This window comes from Thamnophis elegans, chromosome 2 (assembly GCF_009769535.1).
Source record: "Thamnophis elegans isolate rThaEle1 chromosome 2, rThaEle1.pri, whole genome shotgun sequence".
NCBI lineage: Eukaryota > Metazoa > Chordata > Lepidosauria > Squamata > Colubridae > Thamnophis > Thamnophis elegans.
In genome coordinates, this window is record NC_045542.1 from 1,199,829 (window position 1) to 1,218,119 (window position 18,291).

Genomic DNA, 18,291 nt, shown 5'->3' on the forward strand with positions numbered 1-18,291 from the left:
AATTTGTAAAGGCTGGTTAGGTGCCCCCTTCTTTACGCCTATCCTGGTACTACACAGAAAAGGACTGAAGAGCCATTCTCTGAAAATGGATCTTACAATGCACATCACTGACAATATAGTACAGTTTTCTTCTATTTTCAATTCCATTTTCCTCCACCCTTCATTATGGACTACAATTCCCTTAAAAAAAAATCTGCCTGTTGATTCTATAGATAACAATGCAAGAATAATTAAAAAAATAAACCAAGTTACAGATGGGCCAATTTAGATGCCAACGAGAGAACTACCATAGTGTTACCTAGAACAGCCATTAAATGTTGGGCACCGTCTCCGATACTGTCTCAAAGGGTGGGGGCAACGATTTAGCCCAGTGTTTCTCCACCTTGGCCACTTGAAGATGTCTGGACTTCAACTCCCAGAAGCATTCGCTGGCTGGGGAATTCTGGGAGTTGAAGTCCAGACATCTTCAAGTGGCCAAGGTCCTATCCAGGCTCAATCAAAGAAGCCAAGGAAGTGTTTCCTCTTTCCCTGGCCTTAGCAAGGAACCCAGGAGCCGTTATTAAACGATGCGCTGAATACGGGGAAAAAGAAAAGGGGGGAAATCAATTCTACGACGGCGGAAGTCCACATTTGAACAAGCATCTGAATAACCGATAATCTGTTTGCAAGTTTAATAACATTTATATGCCGCCCAATCCCGGGCGGCTTACAGTAGAAGAATAAATAAAATAAAATAAAATATAGGGAAGGAAAAAGATAGGTTTAAAAATACAACACACCATGCGCTCCGTTCTAAATGGGGCTGGGCCGTATTTGGGGGTCAACATGATGCCTAAACATTGGGTTCAGGTCATTGGGGAAGGGTGGGGGGTCTTCCCTTCCTCTGGATCAGTGTTTCTCAACCTTGGTGGACTTGAAGTCCTGTGGACTTCAACTCCCAGAATCCCCCAGCCAGCAGAGCTGGCTGGGGGAATTCTGGGAGTTGAAGTCCACAGGACTTCAAGTCCACCAAGGTTGAGAAACCCTGAGTCTGGATCCTTTTTCTTCCAGGTTGCAGGTGAGAAAAGTCCACGCAGGAGATGGACTTTGCTAGGACTTCTTGCAAGATGCCCTTGGGAGCTGCAAAGGGAGCTCAACTAGGCAGCAGGAGAAGCAGGAGACCGGGGGAAGGATTGGGGGCAGCGGGGGGGAGATTGCTCCTCGGGGGCCGAGGGTCTTACAGCTGCCCGGGAAAACGCTTCTTCTTGCCACCGTGCCTCCCCTCCCCTCCTCCGCCCGCCCCCCTCGAGAGGGCTGCCCTTGCTCGCACGCCTGCATCCGTCCCTTCGCTCACCGGTTAATGCGATGCGCGAAGGCCCTTCGCTCCGGAGCCGCCATGCCCTCTTCCCACGCCGCCGATCTCTGGCCCGGGAGTTCCCGGCGCGCGGAAGGGCGGAACTCGGAGGGACCCAACGCCCGGGCGGACGAGCCGAAGGCGGCGAGCGAGCCAGCAACGGGGCGGCGCCCAGGCGGAGCCCTCGGGGCCAGCAGCAGCAGCAGGAAGGCGGAAAGCGCTCCCTGCCGTCTCCGCGCTGCTACGGCCGCGGTCTCTTCTTTCACGCCCGCCCTCGCCTCGCCTCTCCGGTTCCCAGGCGCGTTTCCCGGATTGGTGGCTGCTCGGCGGGGATGGGAAAAAGCAATCGGAAGCTGCGCCTGCAGGAGAATCTCCCTCCGGAGCCTGTTAAAATGTATACAGTTGGTTCCGATGAGTATCAATAAGTCTCCGCTTTAGAGAAAAGATTCGACTTCAAACGCGTCTTAAATAAGGAGGAAGGAGGATCCCTCTGCACATGGGCAGAGGCTGTCTCTCCGTTTCTGAACTCCCCCTCCGGGCACACGGACCCACTTCTCTGCCTAGGAATATGCCAACGAACAAACTCCTGGCCGGATAGTTTCTCCCACGAGGAATTAAGTCCTGAGTAGATGCCAAAAACTACATCGGAAACGACATTTCTTCCTGCCAGGGAACGCCTAAGGCTATTTTCTGCTGAAAGGCGAATTGGCATCGTTTAAAACAAGGAAAATAGTTGGTGGGTTTTATAAAAGATCTTCAACTCCATATAGATAGATAGATGATAGATAGATAGATAGATAGATAGATAGATAGATAGATAGATAGATAGATAGATAGATAGATAGATAGATAGAAGAGAGAAATATGATAGATAGATAGATAGATAGATAGATAGATAGATAGATAGATACATAGATAGATAGTTAGATAGATAGATAGATGATTGATAGATAGATAGATAGATAGATAGGAGAGAGAAATATGATAGATAGATAGATAGATAGATAGTTAGATAGATAGATGATTGATAGATAGATGATAGATAGATAGATAGATAGATAGATAGGAGAGAGAAATATGATAGATAGATAGATAGATAGATAGATAGATAGATAGATAGATAGATAGATAGATAGATAGATAGATAGATAGATATAGACAACAATCTTATTTGTATTCATTTGGGAGCTCATGGCTTGGAAAGTGGAGCATTCTGCGTAGGGCTGCTATTAAATCAAAGCCTGTTAAAATGTATACAGGAAGAAGAATGAGGTAAGGGAAGGTGGGTAGAGGGGAGAGAAAAAGAAGAAGGGGAGGGAGGAAGAGAAAGAAAGAGAAGGAGAGAAGGTAGGAAGGAGAAGAAAAAGGGTAGGAGTAGGGAAGAGGTAAGGGAAGGAAGAAGGGGATGGAGACAAGGAAGGAAGGAAGTAGAGAAGGAAGGGAGAAAAGAAAAGAAAGAGAAAACAAGGTGGTGTCTTAGCAGGTGCGAAGGATGGTAAACAAAGCATTTCAAACTATACCTTATAACCTTCCAAATGGAATAATAATAATATAAGAATGGCAAAGAGAAAGAATAACTATGTGAATGTATACTTATAATTGTATGTAAGAGAATAAATGACAGTAAGGATATAAAGCACAATATAGGTAAACAATATTTGGTTATAAATAGCTAAGTATAAATAAATATAGAATTGTACATAAAAGTGGATAACGAACAAGGAGATTATGAATGCAAGATAGAAACGTATACAAGGAAAAACACTAACTGCAAAGAAACCGATACGGAACTGCAGTATGATATACGATGGAACTTATTGTTCCTATGTTGTTTTTAAGTTATGTGTTTGTTTTTGTTGATGTGCTTATGTGTTTGAAATAAAAAAAATTATCACTGAAAAAAAAATTAAAAAAAGGTATACAGTTGATTCTGATTAGTATCAGTGGAAAAGGTCAATAGATCTCAGCTTTAGATAAAAGGTGAGAGTCTAACAATTTGCTAGAAGAAGTGAGATGAAGGAGCCTGGTATGTGGAACTTTGTACGTTCGCATATGATCCTGCCTTCAGTGACTCCTCTCCAATCAACTTTTTTCTCAACCTCAGTGAAGTCAAGATGTATGGACTGGGGAAGTTGGGAAGTTGGGAAGTTGAAGTCCAACACTACACTAAATGCTGATGGAGAGAAAAAAACCAACAGCCACAGGAAAAGTTGTCTTGAAGTTGTCCTGAAAGGGCCTCGATGGCAGAAAAGAAAAAAATAAACAAAACTAATTCTACTGCCATCTAGGCCTGGTCTGGATTTGTGCAGCCGAAGGGTTACTTGAACAAGCAAAGGGACAATTGGAAAGAAATACAGATGGGGTAGGGAGGGAGACACTAACTCAGTGTTTCTCAACCTTGGCAACTTGAAGATGTCCGGACTTCAACTCCCAGAATTCCCCAGCCAGCCAGTACTTCGATGCATGCGCAGAAGCTTCCGGGCGGCTGGGAAAAGCCTCCTGCTGCCACTACTACCAGTTCGCCCGATCCTGGCCAAACCAGCAGCAACCCATCTCTGGGGTACAAGGGTACTTATTCTGCACCTTCATGGTTGTGGCTATCATACCATCCCTGCGGTTATGTAATGGCAATCTATATCCTTGGCAACTGCTTGCAGTTATGACCTCACAGCATACTATAATGTTATATATATTTATTTTATATGTGGCCCGTTCACTCAATGAACATTCCATTTTTTTTACTACCGGTTCAGCACAGAAGCGTCCGGGCAGGTGGGCGGAGCATCCCGTTGCCATCACTACCGGTTCGGCTGATCCAGGCCGATCCGGGAGCACCCCACCTCTGCAGTGCGGTTCAACCAAGCCAAAAGGTTGAACACGCCTAAGCTAGACCGATGTAAGATTTAAATTGGGTTGAGGTTGCCTAGGAGGGAGGGAAGGTAGGCAAAGTGATTGTGTAAATGCAGGCTACATGTGAGAAAAATTAAAAGTTCCAGTTAAATGTTATTTTTGCAATTTGTTAAAAAAAAAGGATGTTACCAGAATATTTTTGAATTTTCACACATAATTGGGTTTTTTTAATTGTGGGTAGGCTGGATGTTTAAGGTGATCTCTGGAAGAGGAAAGAAATGCTCTGATCAGAACAGGTTTGCTGATAAAGAAGGCAGTAAGATTTCTACCTTGAGTAATGTGCTACCAAATCTCTGGCTTTTTGCCATGGGAAAGGATTTTAAACAGAATCGCTGGAAAAGAAAGAGAAACCTCGTATCAAAACCACTCATTTCAGGAGTCGGCTGCTGCTGGGGGTTCGCTGGGGTTTTGGGGAGAACCTGAAATGTTACAGCAAAATTAAGATCTGCCCTTTTAGCCTGATTAAGTATTGGGGGGTTCACTTGTGTACCCCGTGCTGCATCATTAGCTAAGATTCTGTGCAGTTTGTAGAATCCACAAATCCCACTCCTGGCTGGCTACGTCCAGCCCGCTCCTCCCCTTCCAGGAGTCCCCACACAGCCCGCTTAAGATGCGGAGGGCTGGGGGTTTAGCAACGCAGGTACTTGCCCGATGGAACCCTGCCAGGCCATGCCACACCCTGCACCAGGCATTGTTTTATACAGAAACAAGATAGCCGGAATTAGATCCCTGGAAGAAGCAAATGGCAGAGGCAATTCTTATTCTTACAGGATCAAAGCGATTCTTACAGAAGCAAAATAGCAAGTTGTTATTATGTCCCAGTAATTCTACACGTTCTACTATTATTATGTCCCTTCAGAGATTTTTGTATCCATTCAGAAACAGTGGGGCAATTTATTCACAAACAATAGACTCCAAATAAGCAGCACAATTAGACAAGCCAGAACTGACAAAGTTAGCTCAGAAAAACACCCAGGATTTGTATTTTCCACTTTGCCTGTAGAGTCAGCCATGACCCCTACATGACCCTATAGAAATCTGGCAAACAGGCATTAAAATATGACATTGTTACACAGGAACAGGCATCTCACTCTCAAAGCCCCAAAGAACGTATAAAAGCCGAATCTATCCCAACCCCATTTTGGTCAACAACCCCAGAAATATGCTGTCGTCACTGATGTTTCTTGCCTCCAAATGATCAGAGACCTTCTTCCCTTTCAGCCGGCCTCCATTTTATTCCCAGCCTCTTTCTCCCAGTTTGGAATTTAATTTAATTTAATTTAATTTATTAGATTTATAGGCCGCCCAATCCCGAAGGACTCCAGGCGGCTGGAACCAGGCCAGATTTTTCTTTCCACACACTGTAAGTTCCACTGCTCGATAGTCCAGTGAAACATGCCTTCTACTTTTAATATCTTTGTTGTGATTTTAAAAAAAGCTAACAAACCAATCCCAAGAAAACAAGTGCAAGATGGTATAGTAATAAATAGCCTATAAAATTACAAAAGTGAAGCAGAAGAATTGCACATAAAAAATGGAGGTGTCGTCAACATTTGAGAAGTTGGTGCTTTAAAGGCACATTTCCATTGTTTGGGATCTTTCCAGTTGTGGGTTGCAGGCGGTATGCCCCAGTAGGGGCGTACCAAAGCCTGCCCGGAGCACTGGGTGCCATTCCAGTACGGTGCTCCGGAGAGCCCACCCGCCTGCCCGAGCTCCTTATCTGTCCTTTAAGCCTTTGGCGCTTCTGCACACGTGCATGGCGCATACAGTGCCTGTGCATGGTGCGTACGGCACCTGTGCAACACTCCGCTGAGTGGCTGGACTTACTATTGCCAATAGATTGCATAACATGGAGGAGGGGTAGAAGTTGACAAAAGATTTCTGGTTCAAATTCTTGTTAGCAAGGAAGAGAAGATTAGGAAAGATCTGCTTAGAAAGTAAATGATCTGCAGAATTATTCAAGCTGCCATTTCAGACAATTGAGGCAAAAGTTCAATTGTGGCCGTAACTCAAGGATTACCTCTATACATTGATCTGTCTTCCTTCAATTTTGTATTGTGTGCCATTGAGAGACCTGTAATTGCAGTGAGTTATAATTCTTTTTTTTTAAATTTAATTTAATTTTATTCTCTTACATACCATTTTAAGTATACATTCACATAATTATTTTTCTTCTTTACATTTATCATTCTTATACATTTGTTATTCCATTTTATAGGTTATAATATACATATACAGTTTGGGTTGCTTTGTTTACCATCCCTTCCTCCTGTTGCAACACCACCTTGTTTTCCCTTTCTTTTCTCTCTCCCTCCCTTCTCTACTTTCCTCCTTCCTCCTCTCCTTCCACTTCCTTCTTCCCTTACCTCTCCCCTACTCCTACTGTTCCTCTTCACACCCTCTCTCCTTCTCTTTCTCTCCCTTCCACCACCCCCTCCTTTCCCTTTCCTTTTTCCCTCCCTTCCAGCAATGAGTTATAATTCTGAGAAATAAATAAATACATTTTTTTTATTGTGAGCATATCTATTTTATTTGAAGTACCTTTGCTAACTTCAGCTGCTTCTTGCTTTTTTTTTCCTGCCCTTAGCTCCAGATTATCTCGTGTGTCTTCTGACCTTCCCTTTGTGACTTGGTCCAGTTTCCATTTCCTGCATATCCTTTTTTTTGTTTTCAGATTGTTTACATAGCTCCATTGGCTTCCTTGGCTGTCCTCCATATTTCTCTCTAAATTAGAAGTGTTTGCAATTGTGCTTTTAATATTGCATTCTTAGGAAATTGCAACTTCTCTTCAATGTCTTCCATTTCTACTGCTTTAGATTCCTTTTTTTTTATCATTGTTCTGCATTTTATAACATCAACTTTTTAGAACTTTTAGCTTATTTTCCCCTAGTATTTATTAAATGGTCACTTTCCGCTAATGCTCCAACTTGTTTCCACTTCCTCACCTAAGTTTTTCTTGCCCATTAGTAGCATATCAAAATCTACCGACCTCTCCTTTTGCTTGTGGAATTGATGGTATTTTGCTTACGTAAGGATGAATAGGCAAAAATATAAGTTTGCTACCAGTAGTAGCATAAACTATTTTTATTTATTTATATATCACAGAGTTGCTCTATGAGTGAGATGAGGGGCCTCTAAATTTTATATAGAAAAATAAATAAATAAAACTGTTTTTAACACAACTCGAGCAAGCCTTTCCCTTAGGCTGGGCCATGTAAGCTGTACAGTGATTATCCAAAGTATTTCAGGAAAGCGGAAATGTAATTAGGCAACGTTTGCTCTATAAGGAACTCTAGAATGACGGTTTGCAACAAATAAAGGGAAATATGGAGGTAAAATATAATTCTTTTGAGTTTTAGCTTCATCATATTAATGAATGACTTGCTGTTTCCTTCGCACATCTCTGCAATACTTCTAGTCCTAGAGGTCAAAATTGGGTTTCTGGTGATACCTGGACATTTTTTAATTCTACATCCTTCTGTGCTATTTTTTCCCCCCAAGATGTTAATTAATAATTTTGTGTTTTTTACAGAAACAAGAGCAGTGCTTACAATACAGGACTTTTTATTTTGACTCTGCCCTGGGAAGAAGAAATATTAAAGTAATTGGCATGGAGAATGTTTTTGATGACCAAATTTCAGAATGATGAAATTCTTTTTGGAATTAAGATTTCACCATCTTTTTCAAATTTTTTGTACGGAAGATATGATTGGAAGTGAAGATCGTAAAAGGTATATGACATCAAATGCTAAATGGGAAGAGGCTTGCTCCCTCTGCCAAACAAGCTCTTTATCATGGGATTAGGAAGAGTACAATGCAGTAGACCTCCTAGATTATTCATTTGTTTTTTTAAAATTACATTGTGAAAAGGTGCTGTTAGATAATAGCACTCAATTAATTTTCTCTCTAATACTGCAAGTGGGAGGAATGCTGATTCCCTGCTACAAATTCACAAAATAAATTGCCACTGAGGTCACTATTGTTTATTATTCCCTTCTATCTAAATTTGCAGGCTAAAAACAGTGGTAGTACTAGAGAACAATGGAGGAAATACTGTATCCCTTCCTTGTTAATATTCAAGCCCCTTTAATACTCTACCCACCTGCTTTAGCTAGAAGATAAATTATAGAAAGCAGCACAAAAGCAATTTTCCTTCTGAGCCATAAAAGTGGTTTTTGGACCTTTTTATGGGCTTGGTGGAAAAATCATTCAGCTGAGCAAATGTCTTCCTTTTACACAGCAGTTAATAACTTGAATATCAGATTTGGCAAATCTCATATTTGTGCCTGAGGGATTTGTGATTACAGTTTGGCAGGGAAGTAGATGTGGGGAAGATTGTCAGACTCTATGAAGAGCCTTATCAAATCAAACCAGAGGTTATTCATCCAGCATCCTGCTTCTTTCAGTGGCCAGACAGGTGCCCATGGGAAATCTGCAAGCATGTCTAAGGCAGATCGTTCTCTCTCCTGCTATAATTTACAAGCAACTGATATTGAGAGGAATTATATCTCTAATAGCTAATTATTTTACTCCCATGTTTTATTCCCATTTCAAAAAAATTAACTTGATAATCAAAATGCATCCAATGGTATATTGAATATAGAGCATGAATCCTGAATGTAGATCATGAGTTATGATAGAACCGCTTTATACTGCACTAGTGAAACCACACTTGGAATGTTGCATCCAAGGTCCCTTCCAACCCTATTATTCTATGTTATTGCCTAAAAGTTGGCTTTTGTCTGGCCTGAACAGAATACTGTTCAGTATTGGACTACTGCAACATGCTCTACATGAGGCAGCCCTTGAAGAGCATTCGGAGACTTCAGCTTGTCCAGAATGCAGCCGCGCGAGCGATTGTGGGTGCACCTCGGTTCACCCACGTAACACCTATCCTCCGCGAGCTGCACTGGCTGCCTATTGGTCTTCAGATACGCTTCAAGGCGCTAGTCGTCACTTATAAAGCCCTTCATGGTATTGGACCTGGGACCAATACCGGAGACCAATGGGCAGCCAGTGCAGCTCGCGGAGGATAGGTGTAACGTGGGTGTACCGAGGTGCACCCACAATCGCTCGTGCGGCTGCATTCTGGACAAGCTGAAGTCTTTGAACACTCTTCAAGGCCAGCCCCATGTAGAGAGAGGCTTCACATTCTTTCTGAGGCCAGGCATCCTTGGGCAACTGGATTAGTTCAGTTTCCACATCTGGTTTCTGTCAGTGCCAATCTCTCCCCACTTTGCCTCCTACTTCCTCCTGAACTTGGTTTGGTTTATTGGATTTATATGCTGCCCTTCTCCCAAGGACTCAGGGCGGCATACAACACTAAAAAAAACAACACATAATACAAAAGTTTTTAAAAAAATTAAATAGAATATCCCAAACAAACCCAATTAGAATTGACAATAACATTTTTTTAAAAAGTTCAAATTAACAATGATCAATAATTTATTTTGTTTTGTTCAGGCCAGGCTGGCTTGCTGGAAAAGCCAACTTTTTAGGGCGCATCGGAAGGACCGGAGGAAATTCTTCCACAAATTGCTGTGCTCCCTCCCGCTTAGCAGAGCAGAGAGAAGGTGGCAGAGCTAACAGTAGTACTTCCAGAGGAAGACACAAGCCCTTCAGATACATTTCAAGTCTACATTCCTCTCTGGAAATAAAGGGTTAAAGAACTAGCATTTTCTCAAGAGACCTTGTATTTCCTCCTCCCTCTTTCTAAACTAAGGTGAAGAGCAAAGATGGAGAGTGAGAAGCTTCAAAACCATCAGGTGTGAGGCAAAGAGAGAAACCACAGCCGTAGGGAGATCTCGGGTTTAGTAACTCATGATATCCCACAAACCAAGCGCATAGACGGTACAGGGGCTACAGGGACATGCTTCTTGACTGAAATTCTCCTAAAGGTAAGAACTTTTTGAGACCGGAGTAATAGTTTCACTGGATGCATTGAACAGAATGCAAAGTATTGTGGTCTGGATACAAAATTTTGAAAGATGTGGTAACCAGTTTAAGAAAAAACTAAGGAGCTGAGAAGCTCCAGTGTTATGACAGAAATATGCAAATAAATAAAAACCAGAATGTATGTTATATCCTGTCAGGATTAATAATGCCTAAATTGCACGAAAATAATGAGTCAAGATATTAAAGTTGTCTAACTTTACTTCTCATACCCCTAGAGCTAAAGTGGTCTAAATAGTTGTCCCACTGGCGTTCATTCTGAAAGATGGAATCTCATCAGAAACTGGATAATTGCCTGTGTGTCCCAGAGATAACTAGAAAGCTGAACAAGCAACTAATGATAACCTGCTTCTGGAATAGTTTATTGAATGTTTCAGTTTAGATCAATTTACTTTATTGATTAGCCCTTGGGCCATATCAAAGTGTATTGAATGTTAAATTGTCTATAATTTCTAATTACCTGTGAATACAGTGGGACTTTGCACAGTATTACATCACTGTCAAGCTCTTACAAAGCCCATGAGACTCTCTGTATCTGCCACATAAAGTACTCTAATGCTTAAAAATCCAAATAAAGTATTGTATATATAATATTTCAAGGACAGTTATAGAGATATCAGCCCACAAAAATACGTTTTCCTTTAGTTCAGTTCAGTTCAGTTTATTGGTCTTGTATGCCGCCCACTCCCGAAGGACTCTGGGCGGCTTACAATAAACAGGGGGAGGGGATAAATAGACAATACAACAATTTAAAAGTACAGCAACATTCATAACTTAAAGTGGGGCTGGATACTTCAACAGCCCCCCGGCCTGCCAGAGCAGCCAGGACTTAGTGGCTTTGTGGAAGGCCGGGAGGGTAGTAAGGGTCTGGATCTCCACGGGGAGCTCGTTCCAGAGGGCTGGAGCTGCAACAGAGAAGGCCCTTCCCCGGGGAGTCACCAACCGACATTGGCTGGCAGATGGGATCCAGAGAAGGCCTAGTCTGTGCGATCTGATCAACTACAGTGTATTATTTCTGTTGTTATATATAGCAGATGTAAAATTCAACTTTAATGTGTTATATACAAGAACCACAAGGATTGCATTGTGAAGCTTTTGACAAAAATGTCTGTTACCACAGGTCCAGACCCTTTGAAGAAATGTGTAAATGCTTAACAAAACTTTATCAAAATAACTGGAGGGTAGCGCTAACCTTTTTTCATATATCCCAAGTCCTGATGAATATGTTTATTTATTTATTTGTCATATTTAAAACCGCCCTTCTCCCTTACAAAAGGAGTCAGGATGGTGTATAATAAAAAACAAACGCATTAAAAAAGTATATAAAATTTAAAGGAGGCAAGAGGAGAATTAATCAAAAGATTTGGAGAGGGCTTATTCAGAGCACCAACTAAGCCCACAGCTGCGGGCTCATCTGTGCATCCCATGCACAGTTTTTATGGTTTCACAGAAAGCTAGGCGTATGTGTGGACTCACCTCATCTCTGAGCACAGCCCCACTTCTGTGGGGAGAGCATTCTTCACAGGGGAGGAACCAGAGCAGAAAAGACTCTCTTTCTGGACTCCACCAGTTGGAATTCTTTGACTGATAGGGTCCACAACATACCTTCTCTGCATGAAGGTCTGGGAAGGGTTGGGGTGGGGTAGAGTAACGTAACAGGATGAAGACAGTTCTGACCACATGCTCATGTAGGGCTTTAAAGGTCATAACCAACACCTTGGGCTTGGAAGCAAACCAGCATCTAATGCAGATCACGCAGCAGAGGTGTTATAGGCGTCATTCTTTGGACACCCAAGATTGCCTGTGCAGCCACATTTTATATCAGCTGAAGCTTCCTTGAAGCTTCAAGGGTAGCCTCATACACAGTGTTTCTCAACCTTGACAACTTGAAGATGTCCTGACTTCAACTCCCAGAATTCCCCAGCCAGCGAATGCTGGCTGGGGAATTCTGGGAGTTGAAGTCTGGACATCTTCAAGTTGCCAAGGTTGAGAAACACTGCTCATACAGAATCTATTGCAATCTTTCAAACGGGGGTTGACCAGGGCACAAGGGACCGGATGGAGAGCCTCCCTATTCAGTAGTGGGCATCACTGGTGTACAACATGAAATATTGGACCATAAAGTTAAGTCTCATGCCTCAACATGAAATGATTCTCTTTACCTTCCCAACAACCTCATCTATATAACGTTAACGTAGCCCAAATCCAGAATGAGCTACAATCTTGTTTGTCAAAGGATGGTCTGCAGTCTTCCATCCATGGCACTGATTTTCAGGTGGGTATTTCAGTGGGTTTAAGGAAAACGTATCAAGTTCATCAACAGAGAATGGAGGCCGTGAAATTTAAGAAATGTAATATTATGTCAGAATCTGTGGAAGTAACTCAGCAGGAAGCCAAGGGTCTGAAGTGCAAATCCAACAACTAGTTATGATAATGAGAATCATCTCCGAGAGTAAGATTTAATCTGGGTCTTAACAGAAGGATCACAGCACAGAGGATACCAGGTAGCTCTCCCCGCCAAAAAAAAAGGCACCTTGGCATCACAAGTCCATTCCCACGATTAAGTTGAAAAGGCAAGACGTTGACATTTTTTTGCCTCCCTGATCTCAATGCACGATGCGAAGGCGCTGGTGGAGATCCCTTTGCCTACCAGAAAGCAGAGCGTGGCAGTTGCAAGAAAACAACAGCTGCTGGAGTGCTGCTAAGCAACGGCTTCAGCTTGAATCCAGTAGCAGCCAAGAAAACAAGGCCTGAGTTATCAACTCAAGGATGTTGGCAGAATGGGCCCGACTCGTTGACTACAGGCTGATGGCAGTTCTTCTGGAACGTACTGTTTGTAATGATAAGACAACATTGAGGACTTGAAGAGGGAAGAGGACTACTTCCCATTCTCTCACTTCTAAGAAACAGATGTTTAGGGAATCTGATGTGGACGGCCAGAGTAAGTGGGATCAGAGCTAATGTCTGAACAATAGGCTCAGTGGGGACAGGAAGTAGGGTGGAGGAAAGGTTGAAAATGTCCTTGGTAGCTAAGAAAAACGATAGGTTTGTTTCTCTAGCTTTATCTTTGGAGCCATTTATCTTGACGCATTGGTTGAGAGAGGCAAGTGGGATTAATGTTACAAGGTTCATTCCAGTGGTGGGTTTCAAAAATTGTTCGAACCTACTCTGTGGGTGTGGCCTCCTCTGTGGGAGTGGCTTGCCGCCCATGTGACCGGATGGGAGTGGTTTGCCGCCCATGTGACCGGATATGAAGATGCCGACGACACTTGTCAGAACCACCTTAAATGACCTCACACACAGCACTGGCCTGCATAAGAATAGGATGGAAACTTGTTTTTCAAAAGGCATCTTTGGTTTGCGTTAAAACAACTTCAACACACGCAATGTTCTGATTGCACCACAAACGCAGTAGCCATCCTTACCTTTCACAGAGGCAATTGAGTTTTATAAATAGGAGCATGATAGTGTAGAATAATCATCTCCAAGGACCAGTGGTGGGTTTCAAAAATTTTGGAGCCTCTTCTGTAGGTGAGGCCTGCTTTCCGGGGTCCACTGGTGGAACCTCTTCTAACTGGTTCGGTAGATTTGACGAACCGGTTCTAACCGAATAGGTGCGAACTGGTAGGAACCCACCTCTGGTTCATTCCAACACTCTCCACCCGGCATCCCTTATATGGGCTGAAGCCATTCCAGTACCGAGTCTATGATGACTTGCTGCTGCCATCTGCCACCCACCACCACCTGGCTGCAGGACACCTCACACCGGCCAACCTGCCACAGGGACTCTTTGTGAGCCTGGGCCTTCCACTCTGATCTCCAAAAGAAAGTGAAAGTTCCCACCAGCCCACTTTCCCTGAAGGCTTCCTCCTCCTCCCTTTCCAGCAGCTCCTTGTGAAAGGCAGGCTAAGCGGGAATCATTGTTCCTTGCATGCACAGATGCCAAGCGACTGAAGGGGAATAGTAATAAGGATATACTAAATAATGCCAGAATATGAAATACTGGAATACTAGATGTTGCCTTTGTATACTTGCATTTATAAACATTGCTTTCCTGTAATTAATATTATACATACATACACATACATACACATACATACACACACACACACACACACACACAGAGTTATTAGGGTCTGTAAAATATCTGGCATTTGTCAAAATATATGTTTCTGCCTTCCAATCAGAACCCATAATCAATCTTATATCTTCCTCTTCTACCTGTCACGTACCTCAGATTGGAGCTGCTAACACTCACACCAGGGGTGGGTTCCTGCCAGTTCTAATCTCTTCTGTAGAAGAGGTTCCACAAATCTACAGTGCCGTTTAGAACCGGTTCCAGCTCCCTCCCCCCCGCCCGTCCGCACATTATCAAGCTGAAGAGCGAGAGGAGGAATTCTGGGAGTTGAAGTCCACAAGTCTTAAAGCTGTCAAGTTTGAACGCCCCTGGGGTTTTTTTCTAAAGGGTGAGGGGTGCAAGGGTATTGTTAATTGACAGCTTTAAGACTTGTGTGCTTCAAATGCCAGAGTTTCTGAGCTAACATTTTGGTTGCTAAGCAAGAGCGTTTTTAAGTGAGTTTCATCACATTTGCTTTGGAAACCAGAATGGAAAGCCTCGGCTTGTGATGAGCTGTCCCTGCAGCAAGTTGGCCAAAGCAAAGTTGCTCAAGCAGCAGCAGCCAAGTGGTGGTGGCAAGTTGTCCAGTACCTGCTTTCATTTCTTTGCTCCTGTAAATGCAATTAAACAACTGCAAGTGGAGCCTTCCTTGATATTCTTCTTCACATTATCTCATCATTTGCCATGATCACAGCTAAATGTTAACATGCTATTTATTTATTTTTTACTAAGGGCTCTGATAACCTTTCAAAATAAACAAGGTCCTCTCCTCAGCCAGTTCCTAAGTAAAGAGTAATCGAAGCTGATGCCTGTTCCTGCTTATGTGAAAGGCTTCTGAAGTGCTTAATTTGGGTCCTGGGGATACCTGGATCACTCTGCTGAGCTATTGAAGGTGCAGGTAGCATGGTTTACACATTGTTAAGCCATAATGTGGTTGTTTGGTTCTGGCTTAGCAACTCCAAAATATAAAGAGGAACGTGTTCATCTGATTCCCTGTAAAGATGAAAGTTGTAGTTTTACTGGCTGCTTTGGCAATTATTATGCTTCAGTAGGCAAAACACAATGCCGTGGCTTCAGAAACACTTGGATAATCACAAATTTAGCTCTGTATGTTAGTTAGTTAGTTAGTTAGTTAGTTAGTTAGTTAGTTTAGTTAGTTAGTTTAGTTAGTTAGTTTAGTTAGTTAGTTAGTTAGTTTAGCTTGTATGCTGCCCACTCTCGGAAGACTCCGGGCAGCTTACAAATAAAAGGGAAGGGGGAATATAAAAATAAAAAGCAACAATTAAAAATACAACAACATTCATAACTTAGGATGGGGGTGGATAGTTCAACAGCCCCCGGCCCTGCCGGAACAGCCAGGTCTTAGTTGCTTTGCGGAAGGGCGGAAGGGTAGTAAGGGTCCGGATCTCACGGGGAGATTGTTCCATATGGCTGGAGCAGCTACAGAGAAGGCCCTCCCCCGGGGGGTCGCCAGCCGACATTGGCAGGCAGATGGAATCTGGAGGAGGCCTAATCTGTGCGATCTAATAGGTCTCAGGGAATATGGGGCTGGGCTCCTACTGAAAGAGTTGGTGTGCAATCTGAGGGTGCTCCCGGACTCTTAGTTCCTGCAGAAATAGTAGATAAAAGCTATGGACAAGAGGCACTTTGCCCAATTTTAGCTAGTGTACCACACACGGCTGATGCTGGAGGAACGGACCCTGCCTAATCACCGTGTTACCTTGCAAACTACTATAATGTGCACTACACGGGAATCACCTTGATGACCACCCAGAGGTGTGGTTTTTGAGGACACAAATATTTGTGTATTTTTTCATGCAGATGATGCCATATTATTGGCTAAGAATATGAATCAATTGCAATAAATAGTAGAATGTATATGCAATTATTACCATGGGTTTGAAAATTAATTTATCAAAAAAGGTAAATGCATTGGACTATAAAAAATTATATATAAGTGAAAAACTAGAGCAAGTAGATGGATTTGTATACCTTGGTAGAACATTGATTAAATATGGAAAATGTATGAAAGTGGCATGTTGAGGTGATTTAGTCACACAGAGAGAATGTTGAAGAACAAATATATGGGGGGGGGGGAATGAATGGGTCAAAAAGAAAGAAAAAACATAAGAGAATCATGATTGGATGAATTAAATCAAATCTTGAAAAAGGTTGAGAATTTTAAAGAACAAAAGACAATGTATTAATTTGCATATCTATATACCAGTGAAACATGGACACTCACCTCATAATTGGACCCTCCCCACTCTCATGGCCTTCCGAAAAGCTCTTAAAACCTGGCTATTCCTGCAGGCCTGGGGCTGTTGACCTCTTGACCGAGGTCCAGCCCCGCTTAGACTGGGTGCATGTTGTGTCTTTTTTAAATTGTTGTGTTTTATTTGTTTATAATCTTTCTTAATTTTTGTTTCTGTAAGCCGCCCGGAGTCCTCCGGGATTGGGCGGCCTATAAATTTAAAAAACAGTAACAGTAACAATAATTCATACAAAAGCAACAAGTGGCACAAAATGCCATGGAAAAATACACGATTGGCATTACAGGACAAGATAGAAAGACCTGCACGTGGATTAGAAAACAAACAAAACTGTATGATGTCAAGAGAGTAAAAAATGGAAATGGAAAAGGGCTAGTCATGTAGCAAGAAGAACTGATGGTAGGTGGACCAAGGCAGTCATAAAAATCATCCACGAAACAGACCTAAGACAAGATAGATCGGTGGCATCAGCAAGTATTGCATTGGCAAAAGAAAGCTCAGGACCATATTGGTTGGAAACCTGCAGAAGAGGCCTTTATCTTGCGGTGAATAGACAATGGCTAAGATGATGATGATGATGATGATGATGATGATGATGATGATGATGATATCTGTTGTGACTCAGCAGAAGTTTGCTGTGAATTGAGTCGGGATGCAGGAATAACAATGCAGCTGGGGCTCATTAGTGTGGTCTTCTGGAGAGAAAAGGACTGATGGTGCCACGCCCTGGTTGCAGAAGTCAATGTTCATCGTTCGTTCATCGTTCATCGTTCATCGGTCGTGGTTTGTTTGTGAGAGGCACCTGGAGAAGTGGTTTGCTTTCTTTCTGTACACCTGGTTTGGCCGTAACAGATCTTTGTGTTTGCATTCTGTTATCTTCCTGCCAGAGACTTTATTTATGTTTACTTTGGGCTTGCAGCCAGTCTGAGCAGAGGACTGATAAAGTTATTTGCTTTTAAGTCTGTCTGCCTGTCGTCTTTGAACGAGTGAAGGAGGGGGGTCAGAACAGATATCTATATGCAAGAAATAAGGATAGAAAAGTTTGTTATATTGAACTGTATTGGTCTAAACTAGAATTAGTTGTATTTCCTTTCCTTTTTTCCAGTTCACACCTTTAATTACTTTAACATTGTTTCTGATTCCCCTTCTGTATTTTATACAATGTTGATGCCCCAAAATAGAAAAACATGGTGGACAAGTACATTTACCTTTGCATTCTTAGTTCTGGAAGTATCTGAGACAGTTGTATGAGGCATTGCGATGACATGGTGATGCTGTTGAAGTTGAGATTTTTCAGCTATTTAAATTTTGTACATTTATTTGACAGCAAATGATAGGTAACAGAAAATTGACGATGTTCTAAAATCTACAATCTAAGACTGTACAATCCAATTGGTAAATCTATCTCAGCATCTACTTCTGTCCTACTATTGCAGCACTATTGAGGGTGTCCTGACATACGGCACTCTTGCATGGTGGGGGAGCAGCTCTGGACAAAAAAGCTCTACAGAGAATCATTAAAACTGCCCAGAATATCACTGGGCTCCAGCGACTAGCCCTGGATGACATCTTCACATTTTGGTGTTTGAGGAAGTTGCATAACATTCTCAAGAGACTCTTCCCATCCTGCTTACCATCTTTTTAGACTGTTGCGTTCTGGCAGAAGATACAGAAACAATTAAAACTCGGACCACACGTCTTCTGAA

General features: G+C 42.5%; 1 protein-coding gene across 1 annotated transcript in view; it reads right to left on the minus strand.

Moving 5' to 3' along the window:
* DOCK6 (dedicator of cytokinesis 6) overlaps positions 1 to 1,951 on the minus strand; it is a 92,574-nt gene extending 90,623 nt beyond the window's left edge. The window contains exon 1 of the mRNA XM_032210498.1: positions 1,334 to 1,951. Within this exon, the coding sequence (XP_032066389.1) occupies positions 1,334 to 1,377 (44 nt within the window). The 5' untranslated portion in view covers positions 1,378 to 1,951. The remainder of the gene's footprint in view (positions 1 to 1,333) is intronic.
* Positions 1,952 to 18,291: the final 16,340 nt, after the last annotated feature.